Source organism: Lycium barbarum, chromosome 10, assembly GCF_019175385.1.
Source record: "Lycium barbarum isolate Lr01 chromosome 10, ASM1917538v2, whole genome shotgun sequence".
Lineage (NCBI taxonomy): Eukaryota > Viridiplantae > Streptophyta > Magnoliopsida > Solanales > Solanaceae > Lycium > Lycium barbarum.
Window position 1 is genome coordinate 112,175,772 of NC_083346.1, and position 25,528 is coordinate 112,201,299.

At 35.4% G+C, this 25,528-nt stretch overlaps 1 protein-coding gene and 1 pseudogene across 3 annotated transcripts; both read left to right on the forward strand.

Annotated features, from left to right (window-relative positions):
- Positions 1-1,680: 1,680 nt before the first annotated feature.
- On the forward strand, positions 1,681-13,835 carry LOC132613496 (pentatricopeptide repeat-containing protein At2g39620). Of its 3 annotated transcripts, none has more exons than XM_060327529.1 (4): positions 1,681-6,460; positions 7,101-7,189; positions 8,290-8,370; positions 13,572-13,835. In XM_060327529.1, exon 1 carries the CDS (start codon positions 2,920-2,922, stop codon positions 5,482-5,484), a length of 2,565 nt encoding a protein of 854 aa, XP_060183512.1. In that variant the 5' UTR covers positions 1,681-2,919; the 3' UTR covers positions 5,485-6,460; positions 7,101-7,189; positions 8,290-8,370; positions 13,572-13,835. The 3 variants fall into 3 exon arrangements, with proteins under 3 accessions (XP_060183512.1, XP_060183513.1, XP_060183514.1); XM_060327530.1 differs by having other exon boundaries at positions 13,578-13,835; XM_060327531.1 differs by lacking the exon at positions 8,290-8,370.
- Positions 13,836-14,319: 484 nt separating this feature from the next.
- LOC132613499 (DNA-(apurinic or apyrimidinic site) endonuclease, chloroplastic-like) lies at positions 14,320-19,127 on the forward strand (annotated as a pseudogene).
- Positions 19,128-25,528: the final 6,401 nt, after the last annotated feature.

Genomic DNA, 25,528 nt, shown 5'->3' on the forward strand with positions numbered 1-25,528 from the left:
TCCTCTTAGTGAAGTAAAGGGCTTCGCTTCACTTCGTTTATCTTACTATCTTACTGTTGTTATTGCTTGTTATTATTGCTTCTTTTTCCTCACCCCTCGAGCCTAGGGTCTATCGGAAATAACCTCTTTGTCTTCACAAGGAAGGGGTAAGGTTTGCTTACACTCTATCCTCTTCGGACCTCATTTGTCGGATTACACTAGTTTGGTTGTTGTTGCGAAGTAGGGCATGACTGTTTTTGTTGTAATAGTGGGTGGATTTTCGATTTTTCAAGGATGACACATAAATGTAGAAATAAGAATCTTTTGGATTTCCATGATAAGATTTAATGGTTATCAGAATATTATTTTATATATCTGTATCATCTAAAATCTAGTATTAAAAAATAATAGACTTTTGAACATAAAACATCTTAGATTAGACGAGGTTTATCCAACTATGATGGTGTCTGTTTCAAAACATGTGTAGAATTTTTCTAGACAATTTTTTCATCTTAACCATAGATATTCGTGGTGATTTAACATTCGATTCTTTCTTAACAGAGAACAAAATACAAATGAGGTAATGGTTATAAACACACCTGAAGCATTACCTTTTTGCGAGTTTTCTATTTGAACTATTAAATTGCGTTTTTTACCTGAACTATCACCAACTAATATCAAAACACACCTTAACTAGTTGGTGTACATTATCTCTCTTTAAAAAAAAAAATGGTGTCAAATGATACTCCGGGTGGATAATTAAGGGAACCAATTGATTTTTATTTTTTTTTAAAAAAAGAAGAGAATACACCTGAAGTATCACTTTTTTGCGAGTTTTCAGTACCATCAAATACTAGTTGAGGTGTGTTTTGATAGATAATTGATGATAGTTCAGGTATGAAATGCAAATACTTAATAGTTCAGGTGTGTTTTGATAAGTAGTTGGTGATGGTTCATGAAGTCCGGAGCCTAAAGGGTATAAAAATACACGGTCTTTACCAAAAGGGGATGACAAAAAATTAATATACCAAAAGGGGTATATCGTGGATCAGCCCACGATATACCCAAATTTTTTTTTACCTGTCAGACACGATTCAACGAAAAAAAAAAAATATTGTATAACGTGGACTGATCCACGTTATACAATATAAATTGTATAACGTGGATCAGTCCACGTTATACAATTATATAAATTGTATAATGTGGAATGATCCACGTTATACAATTTATATTGTATAACGTGGATCAAGTTATATTAACACAACCGATATATATTACCAGGTATTTATGATTACATCACATGAGTGTACATCTTTCAATTCTGTTCCTTTAGCAGTATTTGTCACTCTCAAGTCAGAACATAGAACATTCAACTATTTTTGAAAATTTTCTTCCAGTTGGCGAGACAGCGAATGGTGCTAATCTCACCACGAAGATAAAGTACCAAGGGTGTAGTCTTGACGATCAAGATGATTGGAATCAATTTAGAATTGGTAACATATTATGCATTGCCTTCAATTTTTGAGTTTCTGTTAAAATAGTTTGCGAAAAAATGATATGACCGAAGCTGGTTTCTTTTAACGCAGCTGTGCGAGCAACAATTAGAGAGACTCCACCATCTACAGCTGGGTAATTTTTTCTCGCTGCTTGTTGTATCCAGCTACGTGATACCTTTTATGTTTACCATATTTACACTCAGCCGCCCATCAAATTTTTTTGAGGTATATAGTGGGCTGATCCACGATATACCCCTTTTGGTATATTAATTTTTTGTCATCCCCTTTTGGTAAATACTGTGTCTTTTTATACCCTTTAGGCTCCGGACTCATGGTTCATGTGTGTTTTCATAAATAGTTGCTGATAGTGCCGATAGGAAACACAAACACCTGATAATTCAGGAGGAAACTCGCAAAAACGTGATACTTTGAGTATGTTTTTGACCAATATCTCAATATAAGTGTATGGGGAAATGCATTTTTCAGTGTCGATGAGGTAGTATTTACCTTATTCTAAATTAGTTCTAACTGTTCAATTAAAACTCCACATAAGTCATTTCATAATTTTGTTAGAACGAAGAGGAATTTAATTCAAAAATTAACGTCAAGGACAATTGAGGTTTAATAGGCAGAAAGCATGACATTTTAAACACAAAAAATAAGATCAATTGTGGTCTAATAGGTGGAGAGGATAAACAATATTGTTAGCAACACTTCTTACCTTTTTTTTTTCTTTTCGAGACCCAAATCTAAAGCGATTGACCATGAGAAATTTTCATTTTTTTTGAATTTTTTTTCACTTTATTTGAAAATCGGTGTTTGTAATGAAAATTCACTTAGAATCTTGTTGTCACTTTTTTCTTTTATACTTTCAGTACGTTCAAACTATCAAATATTCTTTACAAAACTATAATCAAACACAACGGCATCTTCAACTCCAACTTTAAAATTTCAAATAAAGTAGGGTAAAAGCTCAAATATGACACCGAACTATCCGAAATGCCTCATTCATGCTACTCATTAATAGTTGGGTATATTATGCTATCGTTGTGACCAAAATGACTCATTCATGCCCGTTACCATTAACAACTTATTTTTTATATTTCCTAGTATTTTAAAACAACCATTTGAGCTGTTAACAGTAAGTGGCATGAATGAGTCATTTAAGTCACAACATCGCATAAATAGACACAACTATTAATGAGTGACATAAAAGAGACATTTTATATAATTCTATAGCATATTTAAGTTTTTTTCCCAATAAAGTAAAATGGACAGTGCACTAAGCTGTCACTCCCGGTCACGTGGGCAGCAACTTAAACAAATAAAGTGATAAATATTAAGATTTCATGGCCAAACGCCTAATAGTGGCGCCAACACAGATTCTTCAAATAAAAAGGGTTCCATTCAATCACAAAAAAAATATAAACATAAAGAAGTAGGAATGAGCTCAATTCTTTACCACCAACGTCTTCTCTCTTCTTGCAAAGACCTCACTTCTCTTTTCCAAATTCATGCTCATATAATCACTTCTGGCTTTACTTTCAACATTTCCACAACAACCCTTCTCATAAATTTATACTCTTCCTTCAAAAAATGCAATCTTTCTCGTATCCTTTTCGATTTTACACCAAACCCACCTGTCATTTTATGGAATTCAATGATCAGAGCATATGTAAGAACAAATCAGCATCAAGAAGCTTTATATATGTACACTTCAATATTAGAACATAAGTCTATTAAACCGGATAAGTATACCTTCACTTTTGTTTTAAAAGCTTGTACTGGAATGAATGATTTTGAAAATGGTATCAAGATTCATGAAGAGATAGTGAAAAGAGATCTTGAAAATGATGTCTTTATTGGGACTGGGCTTATTGATATGTATAGCAAAATGGGTGATTTGGATAGTGCAAGGAAGGTGTTTGATAAAATGCCTAAAAGAGATGTTGTAGCTTGGAATGCAATGATTTCTGGGGTTGCACAGAGTGTAGACCCAGTTAAGGCTGTTGACCTTTTTAAGGAAATGCAATTTGTTTGTCAAATTAGTCCTAATACGGTGACGTTATTGAATTTGCTTCCTGGGGTTTGTAAATTAATGGATATGAGGGCAGGCAGGTGTATACATGGTTATGTATATAGGAGAGTGTTTCCGGTTTCTGTTTATAATGCTTTGATTGATACATACTCAAAATGTAATTATCCCGATGTTGCTCACCGAGTTTTTAATGAGTTAAGGGGAAAAGATGATGTTTCATGGGGTACAATGATGGCAGGTTATGCATATAATGGGAATTTTCGTGAAGTTTTGGAATTGTTTGATTGCATGAAGAGGACGGGCTTGAAAATGAGCAAAGTATCAGCTGTAAGTGCATTGCTCGGGGCTGGTGAAATGGGTGATTTAGAGAGAGGGATTGAAATTCATGAATGTGCAATTCAAGAAATGATTGATTCTGATGTTATGATTGCTACTTCATTAATGACAATGTATGCAAAGTGTGGAGTATTGGACAAAGCTAGAGATCTGTTTTGGGGGATTAAGCGAAGAGATTTGGTTGCTTGGTCTGCAGCAATAGCTGCTTTCTCACAATCAGGATATCCTCAAGAGGCGATCTCTCTGTTTCGAGATATGCAGAATGAGTATTCACAGCCAAATAATGTTACTCTGGTGAGCGTAATCCCAGCCTGTGCAGAGCTAAGGGCAGTGAGATTAGGAAAGAGTGTCCATTGTCATGCCATCAAAGCCAATATCGATTCTGATATTTCAACAGGAACTGCCTTGGTTTCCATGTATGCTAAGTGCAACCTGTTTAGTTCTGCACTTAATATGTTCAATAAGATGCCATTAACTGAGGCAGTGACATGGAATGCTCTGATAAATGGGTATGCCCAGGTTGGTGACTGCTGTAATGCATTAGAAATGTTTTGCCAATTGAGGTTAGCTGGATTATACCCAGACCCAGGGACAATGGTTGGTGTGCTTCCAGCTTGTGCCTCCCTGGGTGATGTACACTTGGGCATGTGCCTTCATTGTCAAATTATCAGATACGGGTTTGAGTCGGACTGTCATGTGAAGAACGCTCTAATTGACCTGTATGCCAAATGTGGAAGATTATCTTTGGCTGAGTTCATGTTCAAAATAACTGAGTTCTCTAAGGATGAGGTGTCCTGGAACACAATGATTGCAGGATATATGCATAATGGACTCGCCAAGGAAGCCCTTTCCGCGTTCCATTCCATGAAATTCGAATCATTTCAGCCCAATGTGGTCACAATTGTGAGCATCCTGCCTGCGGTGTCACATTTAACATACTTGAGAGAGGGCATGAATATACATGCCTACGTAATCAAGAATGGTTTTCAGTCCCATAAGCTTGTAGGGAACAGTCTTATCGATATGTATGCCAAATGTGGTCAACTTGACCTTTCGGAGCGTATATTTGAGGAGATGAAGAACACTGACGGTGTTTCTTGGAATGCTTTACTTACAGCATATTCTATGCATGGGGAAGGTGATCGTGCTCTTTCTGTTTTCTCTCTAATGGAAGAGAGAGACATCGAATTTGATTCTATATCCTTCCTTAGTGTCTTGTCTGCCTGCAGACATGCAGGTTTGGTTGAAGAAGGAAGGAAAATATTCCAGGGCATGCGTGACAAATATCAGTTTGAACCAGACGTGGAACACTATGCCTGTCTAGTAGACTTGTTAGGACGTGCTGGCTTGTTTAATGAAATTATGGATCTACTTAAGACAATGCGTATGAAACCAGATGGCGGTGTTTGGGGAGCCTTGTTGGATGCATCTAAAATGCATTCTAATATCGAGATAGCAGAGGTTGCTTTGAAGCATCTTGTCAAACTTGAGGAAGGAAATCCAGCTCATTATGTGGTATTATCAAGTTTATATTCTCAATCTGGTAGGTGGAACGATGCAGTTCATACTAGAGTAAAGATGAATGAAATTGGATTGAGAAAAAATCCAGGCTATAGTTGGGTTGAGGTGAAGTAGGGCACATGGATTTTGTGTAGGTGCAATAGAAATAGCCATTGATATTATTCTTTGTTGACCTGGTCTGGGGGTGGCAATCCAACTGGTGAAGAATCTCCGTGATTTTGCATTCAAGGGTGTGAACTAGTGGTTAATGAAGTGGGTTGAGAATCATTAGGTCTCAGGTTCAATACCTAACATTGTCAAAAACATTAGGTGATTTCTTTCATCTGTCCAAGCCTTGGAGGACAGAGTTACTCGGTACATGTGCTGGTAGGAGGTAGCAAGTGGCCCAAGGAATTAGTCCAGATGGGCGCAAAGCTGGCTCGGACACCAGGTTATCAAAAAATAAAAAAAAATAAAAAAAAAAAAAAAAATCTCCATGATTATGCAGCCGCTTACATCTTCGAGGTTGAATCTCCTATATCTGCAAAATATGGCCAGCTTCAAGCTCCACACATAAATTCTTGGATCTATAACTGATCATAAGGCCCCTTCAGTTTCGGGAAACAGAACATGCTTCACAAAAATATTACTTCCTCCTACCCATTTTATGCGATTTGTTTGACTGGGCATGAAGGTTAAGAAACCACTGAAGACATTTGAAACTTGGGGTCTAAAACAAGTCACATCTATTTGTGTAGCGTTAAATCATCTGGCTAAATGTGAAATGGAAGTTGAAGGTTAATTTGTTTCTAATACAAAATGTTTCATTCTTTTTGGGACAAATTCAAAAGGAAAGTGCATCACATGAATTGGGACGATGGGAGTATATTCTTAGATGAAAATTTAGAAGGTGAAACAGGTCTTATATCTCTTCCTGAAGTAGGAGCTAGAGCTACAACTAATATTTAATCTCGTCGGACCTTAGTGTTGTAATGTTGGAAGGGATCAACACGTGGTTTACTCGCCAAAAAATGACCAGGAGCAAGACGAAATCTGCAATGGTGACTATACAGCATCTCGATTTGTATGTTGTTGGGTTCTGCAACTTCATGTACAGTCTTTCTTCCTCTCATTCTCCTTTTGCTTTGTATTTGTTGTGTTTAGATGAGTTGATATTTAGTCTATTTGAAGTAAATTACGTGTGTTTCTACATAGGCTTTTCATGTAAATAGCAAGTCTTGAGTTTTGTTGGGAGTCTACAAGGGGAGTGGCTTTTGGGTTGTGTCTTTCTTGTAGAGTGGCTTTTGGCTTTTGGGTTGGGTTGTGGCTTCAGTAAGTGTTTTTGTGGCTTCAATAAGTGTTTTTTTTTTTCTTTTCTTTTTCTGAAGTTTCACTTTAAGGGTAAAGCGTTTCTTATCAAAGGCGATTTTCATTTTTAGAGCTCAAACTTAGACCTTTAGTTAAATATGAAAAATACTTTTTCTCAGTGTTGGAGTCATTTTTAGGAAACCCCAAGTTTCAATTTTTGGTTTCTTTGAATTTGACAATAATGGGGTCAAAGAAAAGACCCTTTTCAACTTCATCAGCTACTGCAAAATCAAATGAATGATTGAGTATTGCAGATGATAAGGGTGTTTCAAAGGTTGTTCCTTGTTGACCAATTAATGTCTTTTTTTAGCATTTGGAGGATGGTTCAGTAGGAAAGATATGTTCCTTTTCTTGTTTGAATGAATTGTTATTATTACATGTAGGAAAATGGTGGCAAGCGCGGGGAGATTCTTTTGGAGGATATGGAAACAATAGAGAAAATGACAGTTGCACAGCTCAGAGTAAAACTTAGGTACTACTATTTTATAGTGCTAACTGTTTGGCATCGTATGCTCTGTTATGTTGTAAATGATTCATGTTTGTTTGCTATCACTTAGTTTTGAGCGGTACACCATTGGCCCTCGGGGATTTCTTGGTTATTATTAGTAAATAATAAGAGAGTAGAGAATGGAGGAAACAAAGATGGGTTTTGCATTGCATGTTTGTAGTAATGCAATTAAGTTTCTTGGTTTCCGGAGAAAGGAATCCCGATTTATACTTGGTTTAGAGATTTGATCAAATAATTTCCTATGGTCCATGAAGTGCCTGGATTAGTCACTTAGAAAATGAGGGGGGAAAACATTGGCTGGACTTTTGTTTCAAACAAAGATGATTGGTTGCCATCCGTCCTGACAAGGGGTGAATTTAGGTGTGAAGAAAAGGTAACGTGAACCCATTGTCACCCGATTACCCGATTAAACTCGGTATATTATGTGTATAATTTATAAAATATATCTAATATTACCTTTTGGAACCCATGCTACAAAACGCTCAGTGGTGCACTTGGTTGAAAGTCAAGTTATTTACCTTGAGGTTCAAGGATCAATCCCCACTTAATTGATATCATATATTAGAAATCCTTGATTCGCCTCTAGTCCTTGTCAGGATGTGTACATGGAAGATTTTTCTATATAGCTTCTTGTCATATTTTCTCATATTAGATATAGGTTAATTATATATGTGAAAATGATTACCTGACAGCCATAACATGTACTGCCTTTGTGCATTAATAACTCTAGCTTTACCCAGGCTCTTGCCAGATTGATCCACAAAATTCTTCCTTAAGTAGTGAATAAGTAAAATTATCGAACTTCGTGAAAAAAAATATGCTGCCTTAGTAGAGCTAAAAGAGTCCTGGCCCTGGTTTGGACTAAGCAAGTGGCTGTAAGCATTATAGCATATAGCACTAAGTGATTCATCTGGAACTTGAACTAGTTGGTCTAGAACCTTTGTTCTGGTGATGTTCCACTTCATAAATGATTTGTGTGGAAGGGACAAAATTTGCTCAATGTTGCAGCAGCTTTCGCTTTGATTCTGTGACATGACTGCCAGTTTTGTGTTTTTACTTTTTAGGAGTCTTGGGATTCCTTCCAAGAGGTGCTAAGTAAGAGCTTGTTGCTTCTTTGAAGACTTTCCTCGACAGCAAAATTAACGGTAATCTTTTCGTTCATTCTAATTGCAACCAAGCCCATAAAATAATTTCTTTAATTTGGAAACTGATGAACGGTATTTATCTTGGTGGTCATGGTATTTGTTGATTTGTGAATATCTGATTATGATCAGATCTGATTTTATCAGATCAATTGATTATGATCAGACCTGATTTTGTAAGATCTTAATTGATCTGATAAAATCAGATCTGATATGCTATTGGATGTTTTAGGAAATTAGATCAAATAAAATCATCCCTTGATTATCAAATCTGCTAGAATCAAGGGATCAGATAGCTAGTTTGTTTGTTTGTTTCTACTATAAATTTGTACCCCTACAGATGAATAAAGTATGCAACTTGGGTACCAAAATTTTCATGGTATCAGAGCAACTTTATTCTTGTGTTGTTCATGACTAAAACAACATTTACTGGGCAACGTCACCCAGCAGCATCAACAGAAGCTGAGAATTCTGTTAACAAAGTTCCGACCGAGACAACTATGAACCAAGGCGGAGATTCCTCTCATTTGTCTTTTCAGCTTACTTCTCACAAGCTGAATGGCAAGAATTATTTGGAATGGGCGCAGTCTGTTCGTTTGGCAATTGATGGTCGAGGAAAACTTGGGCACCTAACTGGAGAGACAAAAAAACCTGAACCAGGAGACCTAAAAATGAATGCCTGGAGATCAGAAAACTCAATGGTAATTGCTTGGCTACTGAACTCCATGGAAGCTGCCATAGGTAAACCATATTTGTTTCTTCCCACTGCTAGGGATGTTTGGGAGGCTGTTAGAGAGACTTATTCTGACGTAGAAAATGCTTCTCAGATTTTTGAATTAAAAATTAAACTGTGGAAAGCTAGGCAGGGGGAGAGGGGTGTTACTATTTACTATAATGAGATGGTTTCCTTATGGCAAGAATTAGATCAATGCTATAATGATGAATGGGAGTGTCCTAAGGATAGTGTAAAAGCAATGAAAAAAGAAGAAAATGAGAGGGTATATCTATTTCTAGCAGGATTGAACCAAGAATTTGATGAACTTCGTTCACGAATTCTTGGAAAAAACCCACTGCCAACTTTGAGGGAAACTTTTTCTGAGATTAGGCGAGAAGAAACAAAGAGGAATGTTATGCTAAAATTAGAGTCTAATCTGGAAGGAAAAAATATAGATTCCTCTGCTCTAGTTACTGCGAAAAATGAAAATGACAAGAAAAAGAAGCCGTGGTGTGATCTTTGCAAAAAATACTGGCACACTCGTGAGACCTGCTGGAAAATCCATGGGAAACCACCTAACTGGAAGAAAAAGGGGGCAGACAACCGTGGCAGCTAGGCCTTTCAGAGTTCCAGCGAAGAATCAGGGCTGCAACCTTCTCTAGAAGTGCCACCATTCACCAAGGAGCAATTAGAGCTACTGCACAAACTTCTCCAATCTCAGCTCCAAACCAGTAAACTCGATCCTTCCACTCCCACTTGTTCTTTTTCCCAAACAGGTATTGTACCATCTGTTTTTATGAGTACAAATTCAACAGGTGTGAGTTTTTGGATTATAGATTCAGGGGCTAGTGATCACATGACATGGAATTCCCATTTTTTCTCGACTTACACTCCTTCTGCAGGAAATAAAAAAGTCAGAGTTGCTGATGGTTCCTTCTCAGCAATTGCTGGAAAAGGGACAATCAAATTAACCCCTCATTTGACTCTTTTTGATGTCCTTCATGTTCCAAAATTGTCTTGCAATCTGGTGTCCATCAGCAAATTGACTCGAAACCTTAATTGTCGTGCTATATTTGACTCTACTTCATGTGTATTTCAGGACAAGGTCTCGGGGAGGACGATTGGCAATGCTAGAGAGTCTGAAGGTCTCTATTTTCTTGAAGATGGTGACAAATCAGCAAATTTTAGTTTAACTTGTTTGAATTCGGTTCTAGTTGATAATAAAGTCATGTTATGGCACTATAGACTTGGTCATCCCAGTTTTCATTATTTGAAACTCTTGTTACCTCAGTTATTTATGAATAAAAGTCCATCTTCTTTCCAGTGTGAATTTTGTGAAATGGCTAAACACCGACGCTCATCTTTTTCTTCCCAAAAATACCATGCCACAAAACCCTTCAAGTTAATCCATAGCGATGTTTGGGGACCTTCTAGGGTAGCAACTGTAAATGGAAGAAGGTGGTTTGTGAGTTTCATAGATGATCACACTAGACTAAGTTGGGTGTACCTATTGAAAGACAAAAGGGAAGTAAAACATATGTTTGAGGCTTTTTATGTTATGGTTGAGACACAATTTAATGAGAAGATTCAAATATTTCGGAGTGATAATGGGAGAGAGTTTTTTAATGACCAGCTAGGCAATTTTTTCACTTCCAAGGGAATAGTACACCAAAGTTCTTGTCCTGATACACCCCAGCAAAATGGAATAGCCGAGAGAAAAAATAGGCATCTTATGGAAGTAACCAGAGCCTTATTATTCACAAGTGGAGTCCCTAAATTTCTTTGGGGAGAAGCTATTTTGACAGCCACCTATCTTATTAATAGGATGCCTTCCCGTGTTCTAGATTTTAAAACCCCTTTCAGTATGTTCAAGACATACTTTCCTGCTTCTAGATTGACTGCTGATCTAGCTTTGAGAGTTTTTGGGTGTAGTGCATTTGTTCATGTTCATGATCATAATAGGAGTAAACTTGATCCGCGTGCTAAAAAATGTGTTTTTGTTGGCTATGCTCCTAGTCAAAAGGGATACAAGTGTTATGACCCAAATTCTAGGAAGATCATTGTCACAATGGATGTCACTTTTTTTGAATCTCAATTGTTTTTTGGAACTCATCTTCAGGGGGAGAAACATAGTGAAGATTCGAGGGATAATAAGGAACCTCTTGACCTCATGTGTGACAAACAAAATGACCCGGGTTTTATCATAGACATTGGAAATAGTACTTTTGGTAATAACAACCATGAGAAGGTAAGAGATCACAACTTAAATAATGAAAATGAAAAAACTGAGTCAATAGAGCCTTTTCATGATACAATTAATGATAAGAACAGGGAACAAACAAGGGAATTACAAGTTTACTCGAGGAGAAACCGGAACCAAGAAAAAGAGATTAAAGACTCTCATCAGAACCAAACGTCCAGCCCGCAAGATCTCACTGAGATACAAGGTAATTCTCTAGAACCTAACTCTGATTTACCCCTTGTTACTTTAGACCTTGATCTTCCGATTGCCAAACGTAAAGGGGTAAGAAAAGCCACCAACCATCCCATGTCAAATTTTGTGTCATATAGAAACTTGTCCCCTTCCTATGTAGCTTTTCTTTCTCAATTATCTGGAATGGAGATACCGAGAAATGTGTAGGATGCTTTGAAAGTTCCCGAATGGAAGGAGGCAATTCTAGAGGAGATGAACGCTCTTGATAGAAATGAAGCCTGGGAAATGGCGGAACTACCACGCGGAAAGAAAACAGTGGGCTGCAAGTGGGTGTTCACTATCAAGTTTAAATCAGATGGGTCCCTAGAGAGGTATAAGGCACGTCTGGTAGCAAAAGGGTTCACTCAAACCTACGGGATTGACTATCTCGAAACATTTGCTCCAGTTGCCAAGTTGAACTCAATCAGGGTTCTTCTAACCATTGCTGCCAACCTTGATTGGCCACTTCAACAACTAGATGTGAAGAATGCATTCTTGAATGGAAAACTCGACGAAGAAGTCTACATGGATCCTCCCCCGGGTTTTGAAGAAAGGTATGGACCTAGAGTGTGCAAGCTAAAAAAATCTCTCTACGGGCTCAAACAATCTCCAAGAGCTTGGTTTGAGAGGTTTACTCAGTTTGTGAAAAAACAAGGATACACTCAAGGGCAAGCAGATCATACCATGTTCATTCGACATTCACTTGAGGGAAAGACAACTATCCTAATAGTGTATGTTGATGATATCATACTTACAGGAGATGACTTGTCAGAAATGAAAAATTTAAAAAATCAGTTGGCCACGGAGTTTGAGATCAAAGATTTGGGCCAATTGAAATATTTTCTTGGCATGGAAGTAGCGAGATCAAAAGAAGGCATTATGGTGTCACAAAGGAAGTATGTGCTAGATCTTTTGAGCGAGACAGGGATGAGTGGTTGTCGTCCAGCTGAAACACCTATTGATCCGAATATAAAATTCGGATACAAAGAAGGAAATTTAATTGACCAATGTCAATATCAGAGACTAGTGGGAAAGTTGATCTACTTGTCACACACTCGGCCGGATATAGCTTTTGCTGTAAGCTTAGTCAGTCAATTCATGCACGGTCTATAGGATTCTAAGATATCTGAAAAGTTCACCGGGGAAAGGGTTATTTTTCAAAAAAAACCAACAAAGGAGCATTGAAAGCTTTACAAATGCGGATTGGGCAGGTTCTACTACTGACAGGAGGTCTACGTCTGGATATTGTACATTTATCTGGGGAAATCTCGTGACTTGGAGGAGTAAAAAGCAGAATGTCGTAGCCCGTAGCAGTGCCGAAGCTGAAAACCGATCTATGGCTCATGGGATCTGTGAGATGATTTGGCTCAAGAAGATGATGGAAGATCTAAAAAACCATTTGCTCTACCAATGAAGTTGTACTGTGACAACAAAGCCGCCATAAGTATTGCTCACAATCCAGTTCAACATGATAGAACAAAGCATGTTGAAGTGGATAGGCACTTCATAAAAGAGAAGATTGAAGAAGGAAGTGTGTGCATGCCTTTTGTCCCAACAAATAAGCAGATTGCGGATGTTTTCACAAAAGGACTCTTTAAACCAAAATTTGAAATTCTTGTAAGCAAGTTAGGCATGACAGATATTTACATGCCAACTTGAGGGGGAATGTTGATTTGTGAATATCTGATTATGATCAGATCTGATTTTATCAGATCAATTGATTATGATCATACCTGATTTTGTAATATCTTAATTGATCTGATAAAATCAGATCTGATATGCTATTGGATGTTTTAGGAAATTAGATCAAATAAAATCATCCCTTGATTATCAAATCTGCTAGAATCAAGGGATCAGATAGCTAGTTTGTTTGTTTGTTTCTACTATAAATTTGTACCCCTACAGATGAATAAAGTATGCAACTTGGGTACCAAAATTTTCAGTATTATTTTGTGACTTTTCAAAAATCCAAAATGTAACAGAGAGATACTCTTAAACTGTAACTTTCTGCTATAGATGCAGGCAATGGATCTGTGGCACAGGAGGATCAAGTATCATCTGAGGAGAGTGTAGGAGTAGCAGATAACACTTCAAAAAAGAAGTCTAGAAAAGTGTCAAGTAAGAATCGTGACCAAAGCGACGTCGTTGCATCAGAGGTTGCTAGGCAGACGAAAAAAAACGAGTGAAAAAAGGCCACACCAAGGATACCTGTGTTGACATTATTGTCAAAAAAGCTGAAATTACCGAAGAACTTTTGATTGAATCTAATGACATCAAAGGTGATTTGGTATTTTTCGTTTTGTCTGGTTATTTCGCACTTGACTTACTGTACATCTTGGCTTTTCTGTGACAGCGAATTAAATGATGAATAATTTTATAGGAAAGAAAAATGTACGAGCAAAGAGAAAAGTTTCTGAGGGCGTTGATCTTTCATCAAGATGAACCTTGGACTATTTTCGCTCACAAGAAGCCCAAGGATGGGTGGATTGTATGCAATCCTAAAACAATGAGGTCACCTCCTCTTTCTAAGGATACAAAACATGTTAAGTTATTGTCTTGGAATGTCAATGGTTTGAGGGCTCCACTGAAGTCAAAGAATCTTTGCATACAGCTGCTTGCTGATAGGGAAGATTTTGATGTACTATGCCCACAGGAGACTAAGCTACAGGCAAACTCCCATTTTATCTCTTTTCTGCTTATAGAGATCAAATTGATGTTTTAATGCATGTTATCTACATAAGTAACACACATTTCAAAATTTCAGGCATGGAGTTGGTACCCTATCTTTCTCGGTTCTTAGATTATTGGAGTGGATGAAAGGAAGGGAAATGGTAAAGACGTAAATTTCTTATGATGTTTGGACATTCTGGAGTGCGTCCTTCAAATTTCTGCATGCGATATGACAAGACGTAAATTTCTTATGATGTTTGGACATTCTGGAGTGCGTCCTTCAAATTTCTGCATGCGATATGACAAGATGTAAATTTCTTATGATGTTTGGACATTCTGGAGTGTGTCCTTCAAATTTCTGCATGCGATATGACAACTCTTTATCTTACTCATCAACCTTACAACGTATTGAGATCTTTGTAAACAACTTGGGATGCAGACGATACTTCACTTATCAAAATTATGGTCTTCGTCTTTCGAACAACAATAAAACTTGCGTGTAACAGCAGCATGGTCAATACCCTGAAGGCAGTTATGTCTCATTACATATTTCCTCTTAATTTCTCGGCGAAAGAAATTGTTTTTCTTTTTCTACCACACCTACAAACTCATATTCATGTATATCCTCACACACTCATATTAATGTATGTGTGTGTGTAATCATAAGTTCCTTAAGGTTACTTGCTTCCTAGTTGACACAATTTTTCAAACTTAAGGCGGACTGAGTTCTCAGATTCTAGATTGTCGAGACTGCAACAGAAACTGGAGGTTTTCTTTTATGATTTTGTTTTTAAACTAAGTTCTACAAACTCTAGTTATTGGTATACTTTGAAAAAAGATGGAAACTTGCTTTCTAGTATAGTTTAGAACTAAACTGCTTACAGCCATCAATGAGTTTATGTCATCAGTGATGGTTTATGAATACTCCGTAAATTCCTATGTGACAACTAGAGATTTTTTCCCTTCCATACAAATATTTGTGCTGTCTGGGCTAATTTCACATCTGATTCTTTGAAGCAGGAAAAAGACGTTGAAGCGATCAAAGAAAGTCTCCACGGCTATGAGAATTTGGACATGCAGCGTCTCTAAGCTTGGGTATTCTGGTACTGCAATCATCTCAAGGGTATGATCCTTTGCCCTTCCGTCTTCTTCCCATTTTCTTTTTTTATTTTATTTTTCATTCAGTTTTTCTTCTTCATACACCGGTCAAATTATCTTACTCCACCATGCATGCACTGAACATAGACTTCCAAATACACCGGTCCATAAGTGTAAAACCTGAGTTGAAGAAGTTAGAGGGGAAAAGGGTCGACTTAAAATCACATTGAAGAAAATTCCTGCATAGACCTACTATCTCTTGGAAGCTATGTAGACTTAGCAAAAGGAAAATGCAAGGGAAGCTATATATACACACACACACATAAATATGGGGAACTAGTTGGGTTAAGGTCTAGACATGTTAGTTTGTTACATTAGGACCAGTGTTTGCTAGGAGAATTTTTTTGATTTATTTAGAGATATGTACTTCATAGAAGATATGGAGAAATTCTACTTTTAGAGTATTGAAATGAAACTGGTCTAAGCCGAGCAATTTATAATAGCTGATTCGGACTAGCTTGGAGGAGTGTAGTTGTTGTCGTCGTTGTTTAACAGTAAATCATTTGTTTTACTTAGCAATCCGGTCAGAGAGTAATGCAATGTGTTCCTTTTCTCTGTCTAAGGACAATGAAGGGGATGACTGTATTTTTATTAGCGAGTAAAGTTTATTTTGGACCTTATAATCTATTGTTGATGAGGTGTTGAGTAAACGACTCATTGTGCCACATGGACCTTGTCGGAGGAAAGAAAGTACCGCGAAAATTAGCTACTGCCATGACTCATAATAAATGTACACTTTCTTCATCTGCGGGTATTTCTTTGTGCATGAAGATCTTTAAATGGTCTGTGCAGTTAATCTTCTTTATTTGAGCTTGTTTTTCCCTTATGATATCTGATTTTATGTCAAGCCCTCCATTGGGTGCCTTACTTTAGTCTCTGAGAAATATTTGTTACTTATAGAGTAGAAGGAAGAAGATTGAGGTTTTCTTTCCTTGAATTGGTTTTGGTTTCTTTGGTATTTAACTAGTATTATCCTTTTGTTTTCCTCTTTGACAGATTAAACCACTTTCTATCAGCTATGGTCACGGTATACCTGATCATGGTACTGAAGGACGGCTTGTCACGGTGGAATTTTATAACTTTGATTTACTGTGTAGATATGTTCCAAATTCTGGTGATGGACTACGATGATTGGTAGTTCGCTACGTCTATATCTCTTCTTTGTATTTGTTATGTTATGCATTTCCTCTTACCCCTTTACCAGACGTACAGAATTACAGAATGGGATCCTTCTCTTGGCAATCAGATGAAAGTAAGTGTTATTTTCTTTACTGACGTCTTATGCACCATGTATCATTTGTCTACAGGTACCTCAATTTTCGAGGTTACGTTCTTTTCAAGTTTTCATTTTCAGATAGGCATCTTGAATCTCATCAAGTCAAAATCATCAAGCCATTTAGCCTTCATTCACTGAATCCAGCTAGGGATACTTCCACTTTTGTCTTCAAGCACTATTTGTTCTTATTTTGCTGCTATTTTTCATGGTCGTCAAAAAATTGTGGATTTTTTCCTTTCGTATTTGTTTTGGGTGTATCTTGTTTATTCTGTCCTGGAGATTTCTATTTTGGTTTGTTGACGTCTTATCTTCATTGTATTTTTATTCTTCTGTGGCTTTGCAGGAGCTAGAAAAGTCGAAGCCTGTTGTTTTGATAGGTGATCTAAATTGCACTCACGAGGAGATAGATATTTATAATCCTGCTGTAAGTATTTTACTGTCACGTTCTATCATGTAAATGATGCAGAAGCAGTTTATGCTTATGTGAATGATAGATGGCGCTAAGTGACTCTTAATATATAGTTGTAAGAGAAGATACAAAGTAGCATCAGTATTGACCCCAAGAGAACAAAATAAAGCTATGAGTGAGCGAGCATTAGAGCAGATTGAAACGATACTACAATTAAGTTACTAACTTTTTGAGGTGATTGTCTTAGCATCTATCCTTAGGAATAGCATTGGAATCGAACATAAACGAAAGCTTATGCAATTACGGTATACAGGTCAAAATATTCTTTGAAAGATGAAACATGGAATAGTAAAATCACCAAGGACCTCTGATTTATGATTCAGGATTTAGAGTTTTAGCAGGAAACATTCTAGAAGCAAGTGGAGAAGATTTGCTTGATAGTGGCAATATAATGTTTCTCGTATCCAGAAATAGTTGTCACTTTTTCCTTTGTTGGAGTCAAACTGAGTGGTCGGTGATTGCACTTTAATTTAAATGTATTATTTCCTGATGTTTATATGCATCTTTTAGTCCTTCTTGGTGTAGCTTCTGAATTCCTAAAAGAAAGTACAATTTTGCTCGAAAGTCGGTTGAATTAACCTTAGTAAGCAAAAAGTGAACTAAATTGAGACTGAGGGAGTATCAATTTTGCAAAGCCTACTGACCTAGCACCACGGGAACTTGTTTGCTCCCTTCATCTATTGGAAGTGTTATTTCACTGGTTAAAGAATACAAATCAAGTATTGGAAATTATGATTGCTAACAGAATGATTTGACTTCGTAACTTGCTGTTTCCTTGTTGATTTTAGCATTGTCTTCAGTTGTTAGTTTAGCTTACTGAAGGTGCATTTTAGTTTTGATATCATTCTGATTCATCGTTTCTGTTTTTTTTTTTTTCCCTTCATTTGCTTAGGGAAATAAAAGAAGTGCAGGCTTTACTGAAGAAGAAAGACAGTCCTTTGAAACGAACTTCCTAGACAAGGGGTTTGTAGATACATTCAGGAAGCAGCATCCTGGTGTCGTTGGTTATACTTACTGGGGTTACCGCCATGGTGGACGCAAAACTAATAAAGGTATTTAAACATTTATTCTATTATGATGCTGTTAACTTGTCCTCTGCTTCCTCGGGCTGTTCTTATTATGACAAATTAAGAAAACCTGAAATATGCCTCAGTTTGTGCTTCTTGATGTACTCTTCTTTTCCATAGCCCCTAAAATTAGATATTTTCGCGTGTTTCATTTTGTGTTTTACTGTCTAGTGAAATGACAACATTGCCCTTTAGACAGCGGTGATTGTAAAAGTCCAACTTTTGAGTGTGAACTCTCTTTTTACATATTGACCTGTTTATGCTAATCGTCCAACATCTTATCCCTTCAATGTCTCGTGGACTATCATATTTGTTACTTCATAAGATAATTCCAACATCACATTCTTTGTCCAATGTCATTTGCTATTTTAAGGAAGTTTTTTCAGATAGTTTGGCATAGAATTTATACGCTGTGATCTTTCTCTTATGATATTTTTTCCACCTGGGGTATAAAATGGCAGGATGGCGGCTCGACTACTTCCTTGTCTCGGAATGCATTGCTGACAAGGTGCACGACTCGTACTTCTGCCAGGTGTTGATGGCAGTGATCACAGCCCCATTGGCCTTGTCCTGAAGCTTTAGGTTCCAAGTTCCAACCATCTTTTTTGCTGATTCCAACATCTTGATGTTTTTCCTGAGATGGGGTTGTAACAAGAAAACACGATGATTATGTTTTGACATATAATTAGTGATCCTGATTTTTAAAATGGCATACAGGATATCCTTATTTGTTCTGCTATTTTAATGCTTTGTTGATTCACAAAGGAAGCAAACGGTGTCACATTTCTAGGGAGAGCTGGAGTGGGCACTGAGTAAAAATTTGGAATGAGCATATTGAATGTCATAATACTGCCCAACTATTGTTTTTTGTTTAACTATCTCTCATGTTCTGAACTTACTGACCCGATTAATTCGAATTCGCATCGTAATAAGCCTACTAAGGGGGTTTCAGTGCTCCTTATTTTGCCTGACGTGTGGTAAGTGCTCCCTATTTCCGATTAATCTAAATTCATGTTCGTAGAAGGCTCATTGCGGAGGATTTTATTGCTCACTATCAAAGTGGATTCTATTTTTAAGTCTCAAATCAAAATTTCTAATTTAAGGGTAGAAAAAGAAGTTTCTCAATATAATTTTTTTTATTTTATTTGTTTCTATAAATTACTTTTACGATGAAGTCACTCAAAACTCAATTGCATATCTTACCCATAAAATGCAATTTGTTAAGAACCTACGATCAAATATTATCTCTCCAAGTCCCTCCTTTCACTCGGTAAAAGTTTACACACGTATTTACACCAATCCAATGATGTATGAGGTGTTTGTGCATATACAACTTTGCTTAATCATGATTAATTATATATATATATTCACTAACCATAGTAACTGAATTGATTTAGTGTAAACAAGTGCGGTTAAGTATTTACCAAGTTTAATTTTAAAGTAAAATTGGGGTATCGCAACCCACAACTTGCTTGCTACTAATTCCCTTACCAGACTCCCCATCAAAATTCTCTAATTTCTGGTAATTATTTAACCAATCTATTGATATCATATATATATATATATATATATATATATATATATATATATATATATATATATATATATATATATATATAGAGAGAGAGAGAGAGAGAGAGAGAGAGAGAGAGAGAGAGAGTTAATTTATGAGTCAGAAACTCAATTAACAGATTTTACTTCAGAAAGTTATTCAACTTTTTTTTGTAATATAAAAGTCGCTTAACTAATGGTTATTATCTAAGAAAGTCACTCAATTTTGTTTTGTAACAAAAAAGTCACTCAACTTTTTACATTTTACCTACAAAGTAACTCAATTATTGTTGTTTCACGGTCACTCAACTATTGTCATTTCAGCTACAGAGTCACGCAACTAATTCAAGTATATTTCCTGTAGATATTGTATATAGTTTTGAGTTATGAGCTTGATTTATAGCAAGAGAATGCATATTATTTATCCTCTTATATGTCGTTTCCTCAGTTTGAATTGGTTTTTTTTTTTTTTTTAATTCGTTTATGGTTCATGGATTTGCATTTCGTAATTTTGTTTCTGTTTCTTTTTCTCGGATTCATTTCCCGAGTTGCATATTGTTGCAGTTTGGTTTTGATTTTCGTTTTGAGTTTGCACCTCCAAGTTCATTGGAACAACACCTAATTATCCAACACAACACTAATATATTTATAACCACTTAGAACACCAATTACAACTCATAAAGGGAAACAATAAGTAATTACCGAGTAACAGTCATTAAGGAAAACTGAGAAGAGGAAACCAAAAGAGGATGAGAAACTTAGAGAAAGGAGATAAGGAAAAGATTGTTTTCCTACCATCTGCATAATCCCTTCTTTGTGGCACCTAGTCCTTTAACACTAATTGCTAATTGGGCCTGGATATCAAATCAATCTTTGTAAAGGCTTTCTGGTCCTATTGCTTCTTGTCGGCCCAATAGGCTGGTTCATAACATTCATCCTCAAGACGGAACATTGCAATTCGTTCTCCAAGTTCTTGATTTTCATTTTGTACAATTTATAAATGCGGCAGGAGATATGATGAAAATTGATATTCAAGTGGCCAAGTTGCCTATCTACCAACCAAGCATTTGTAGAATTGTGTGTACATTCAACAACTACATACCCGGTGTAATCTCAATAGTGGGGTCCGCGGAGAGAAAGATGAACGCAGATCTTACCCCTGCCTTTGTGGGGCGAAGAGATTGCTCCCGAAAACCCAGGCTCAAAAGAAAAGGAGGAGAAATAGAAAAAAATCGAAACAAATACAAAAAATATAGCAGCAACATACAACGCAAATGCGCAACAAATAGTAATGCACATCGAAGAGTAAGAAACTACGTGATTACTATATAAAATTATTAATAAGGGGATGTGGAGAGAAGGCTAGCCCTTTGCCTCTCCCACCTAAAGTGTGACACCACTCGGCTGTGAATACGTATTCAGAATGTAAAAAATCAGATATCTAAATTTGACATCCAGAAGATGAAAATGAAGTGTCTAGTGTTTCTATTTTTAGTGCAAAGAGAAGTATTTAGAAGACCATGAGTCAATTTTTGATGTTTTAAAATCTTTGTGAGAAAACAAAGGATTAGGAGTTTCTTCCTGTATTTCACACTGTAAATATGGGTGGCTCCAAAGTTTTGTGTAGCCTATATATTAATATATAAGCTTATTACCTTCTCAAAAAGAAAGAAAAAAAAAAGGAAAAGGGCCTAAAATACTCTCGAACTATTGAAAATGGTGCAAAAATACCCTCCATCCACCCTTCAGCCTCCAAATATCCTTACCATCCACCTATTGGGTCTAAAATACCCTTATTGCTAACAGACCCATTTCATTAAACACGTGGCAAGTTTTTATTGGTTGGCATATAAAATTAACTAAACTAATTACCTTTTACTAATGACCGGATAACCCAACCCGACCCACCCGCCCCCGTTTCAACTAACCATTTAATAAAAATGAATTGAACCCATTTCATTAAAAAAAAAAATCAGTGCCTATTTTCTGGCCAAAATGTTCCTATTTTTTGCGTGAATACGTTCGTTGGGTGAAGATTTGGACTGTACGAGTTGTGTTCCTCCTTTTGAAGTAAGATTTCACTGCCTATTGCTTATTTATTTTCAGTTAGGTTTAGAATCTTTTTGATTTTGTGCGAGATTTGATGTATGTTGTCGTTTTTGTTGATCTTCCATGTGTTATATGCTTGTTTTAGTCATTTTTTTTGTTGTTGTTACTCCATCACACTATATGAAGTGTCACAAGTTAGTTTTTTTTTAATTATTGTTTCAAGTTGGAATATTTTGTTGATTGTTGTGTCAAGTTGGAATCTTTTGTTGGTCAGACCACTTATATGTTTTTTCCTCTTCATTTCTTGCTTTTTTTTTCTTTTTTTTTTCTTTTTTTTTTTTCTGTTTTTGTATTGTGTATATGTGTATTTGTTGGGTGTATTTATGAATGTTAGGTGTAGTTTTTTTTTTTTTTTTGGATCAAATGGGTCGGAGGGTTTCTTAGTCTATTAAATGGTTAGTTGAAAAGGGGGCGGGTCGGGTTTTTGTTTTTTTTTGGGGGGGGGGGGGGGGGGATTGGGTTATCCCGTCAAGATTTGTAAAAGGTAATTAGTTTAGTTAATTTTATATGCCAACCAATAAAAACTTGCCACGTGTTTAATGAAATGGGTCTGTTAGTAATAAGGGTATTCTAGACCCAATAGGTGGATGATAAGGGTATTTGGAGGCTGAAAGGTGAATAAAGGGTATTTTTGCACCATTTTCAATAGTTAGAGGGTATTTTAGGCCCTTTTCCGAAAAAAATTGATGTTTACATTATGGAGTAAAATGTGAGTTGTATTCAAAGACGAATCCAGAATTTCAAGAGGATGGGTTCACAATTATTTTAAGATAAGATATAAAATTTCATAGTGACATCAACTTGATGAGAAAAAGATAATTAATTACATTTTTTTATGAAGAAAGTTGTTTTCATCGTTGCAGCTTAGCGCCATGGGATTTTTTTTATTTCTTTTGCCTTTTAGGACTTGGTAAATTAGAAATAAAGGAAAAAAATCATCTGATGTAATATAATAAAGATTTTTTTTTTTACTTTTGAGTAATAGAATTATAGAAGAAAAAAGATTTAGAATAATGTAAAAAGGAAGGTTAAAAGGCTACTTTAGAAAATAAAATCAAAAAACAAAAACGTTACATTTTTTTAATGAAGTAAGTTGTTTTTCATAGTTAAAGCTTAGCGCCAAGGGGTTTTTATTTATTTATTTTGCCTTTTGGGACTTGATAAATTAGAAATAAAGGACGGGAACGTCATCTGATGTAATATAATAAAGAAACACATTTTTTACTTCTGGGTAATTAAAATTATAGAAGAAAAAGGATTTAGATTAATATAAAAAGGAAGGTTAAAAGGCTGCTTTAGAAAATAAAAGCAAAAAACAAAAACGTACAGGAGCTGAGGTTTGATCTCAAGACCTTGAGTATATAAACATAGCCCCTAACTAGTGCTCCACTCAGCCTGGTTTGACCATGTGTTCCTTCAGTTAATATTAGATATATTTTCAGAATTATATATCGAGTTTGGTCGAGTGACCATGTATTCACGTGACCCAAATTATATACATAAATTCGCCCCTGGTTGTATTCTTTTTCATTCAACCAGTATTTTATTCCATTAGTTTTCTTGATAATTTTTTTTATGAGAGAACTAGTAATGTTTATTGTTGACTTGTGGAGGTTTATTTAGTACTAAAGTACTCAAACCTCTCTTTAATGTAGCATTTATTTGAAAATTTCATGGTTGTTATGTATGTGTACTGACATTTGATGTTTAGATCTCATTTAACTGTTATAAATAAAAGTATGCAAAAAGTTATTTTTCTGTTCTTTTTATGTTATAAACGAAAATAAAATACTTTGTTAATTTTAAAATCTCAATTAATTTTTATATTTCATTATATACAAAATTGAAAAGACTAATAAGTCCATAATTAGTTGTACCATACCTATGCCTATAAGAATTATAATCTAAGGAACATATGCATTTAAAATTAATTGAAAATTTAAATATTTCAAGTTTGACATAAGAATTCTACAATTGTAAGTTGTTTCATGAATTCCAGTTTTATAGTGATAATATAACACTTGAATTGACGTTTTTGTCCAAACTTTCAATAAAAGGGAATTCAATAGTTTTTCCTTGAAGGTCGTATAAGAGCTTAACAATTAACTCTTCTATCTTTCTTCAAGTAACATTAAGTTGAGGCTCTTTATCAGCACTTTCATTGTCGCCTTCTGCATCAGTTGTCTCTTGTTCTTCCACTCCAATGACTTGTGCAATGATCTTTTAAATATTTTATTTTTATATATAATCTATTTCTTACAAAATATTATTACACAATTTTTAGTATGGCTATTACAGAAAGGTAATTTTGTAAAGAGTGTACCGCTATAATAAATGTCACTGCTGTTATAGGTAGAATGTTGTTATATAAAAAAGTAAAAAAATATAATGAAAAATAGATTTCGGAAAAAATCAGTCCGTTATAATGAAATGTTATTATTAAGAACGAATGACAATTATAGAGAGGTTTGACTGTACCAGACATCCTAATCCTAGTAGTTTCCAATAGCTAGCAAATAACTCCTTGAAGAAAGTTGCAATCTGCTTACTCAAAGCTTTGGTTGTTCGAAAGATAAAGCAGCAGTTGACTTCATACACTGTTCAACGATTTTCATTTGGGTCAAGATTTTCAGGAAGGTTGGTTAGTTTATTTCATCTCAGCATTTTTTTTATTTGCTATGAATTGATGAATATGGTGTGATCCTTGTTTTGTTGAGTATTGATTTTTTTTTAAAAAGAAGAAAATTTCATCCGGTCTTTTTATTTTAAAAAAGAAAGAAATGAAAAAACGAGTAAAACATTTTTTAAATGTATTATGATGATTTATTATTAAGGAAGATTCTTTGACAGAATCTAGCTGCATTTCAGAGAAACTTTAGTCTATAAACAAACATTGACATAGAATTCACATGTTTCGTGAAATTAGTTGAGGTGCGTGCAAGCTGGCCCGGACACCATGTTTATTAAAAAAAAAAAAAAGAATTCACATGTGACGTTCAAATTTGCAGTTTTAAGGATGATTTTAATTTTAAATTCAGCACTTTAACATGATAATGACCGTGAGGAAGAGTAGAATATTAGAATCTGCCTTTATTAGTGTGCCAAGTTGAGAATAAAGGCACCGTTAAAGCAAAAAAATACCAGACTTGGTATCAAAATTTCCTTCTTTGCAATAGTTCAGGAATAAATTTACTCTTCCAGCAATTCCCTATAGATTCGATTCTCTCTATGAAATTATTTTGCTTAGATTATTTTATCTTTCGCTTAATAATCGTCACACAAATAAATGATCTCAAAATTAATAAAAATCATATTTTAGTTATCAAATTAACTTGTAGAAAAAGTTTTTATTGGCATTTTTATTTTTTTTCCCCTAACTTGCCATTCCTACGAAACGGAAACCTGCATGATCTTAAAGAAAATTGTAAGTTGCACTATTAATTAGATTATCATTTCTAATCTTGCATATTTTAGATTTAACTATGTTCAAGTCTAAATACCAATGACTTATCATTCTTTTTTCAGTTAATTATTGTTAGGAAGATTATTTATCTTCTTATGTCTTAAAGGTGTTGATAGAACCCCAACTATTCTTCCTTTTTGCCAAATAATTTACCTTAATTGTGATAGAAGGTATAGGTAATTACCAATTAACAAAATTAAACTTAAAGAA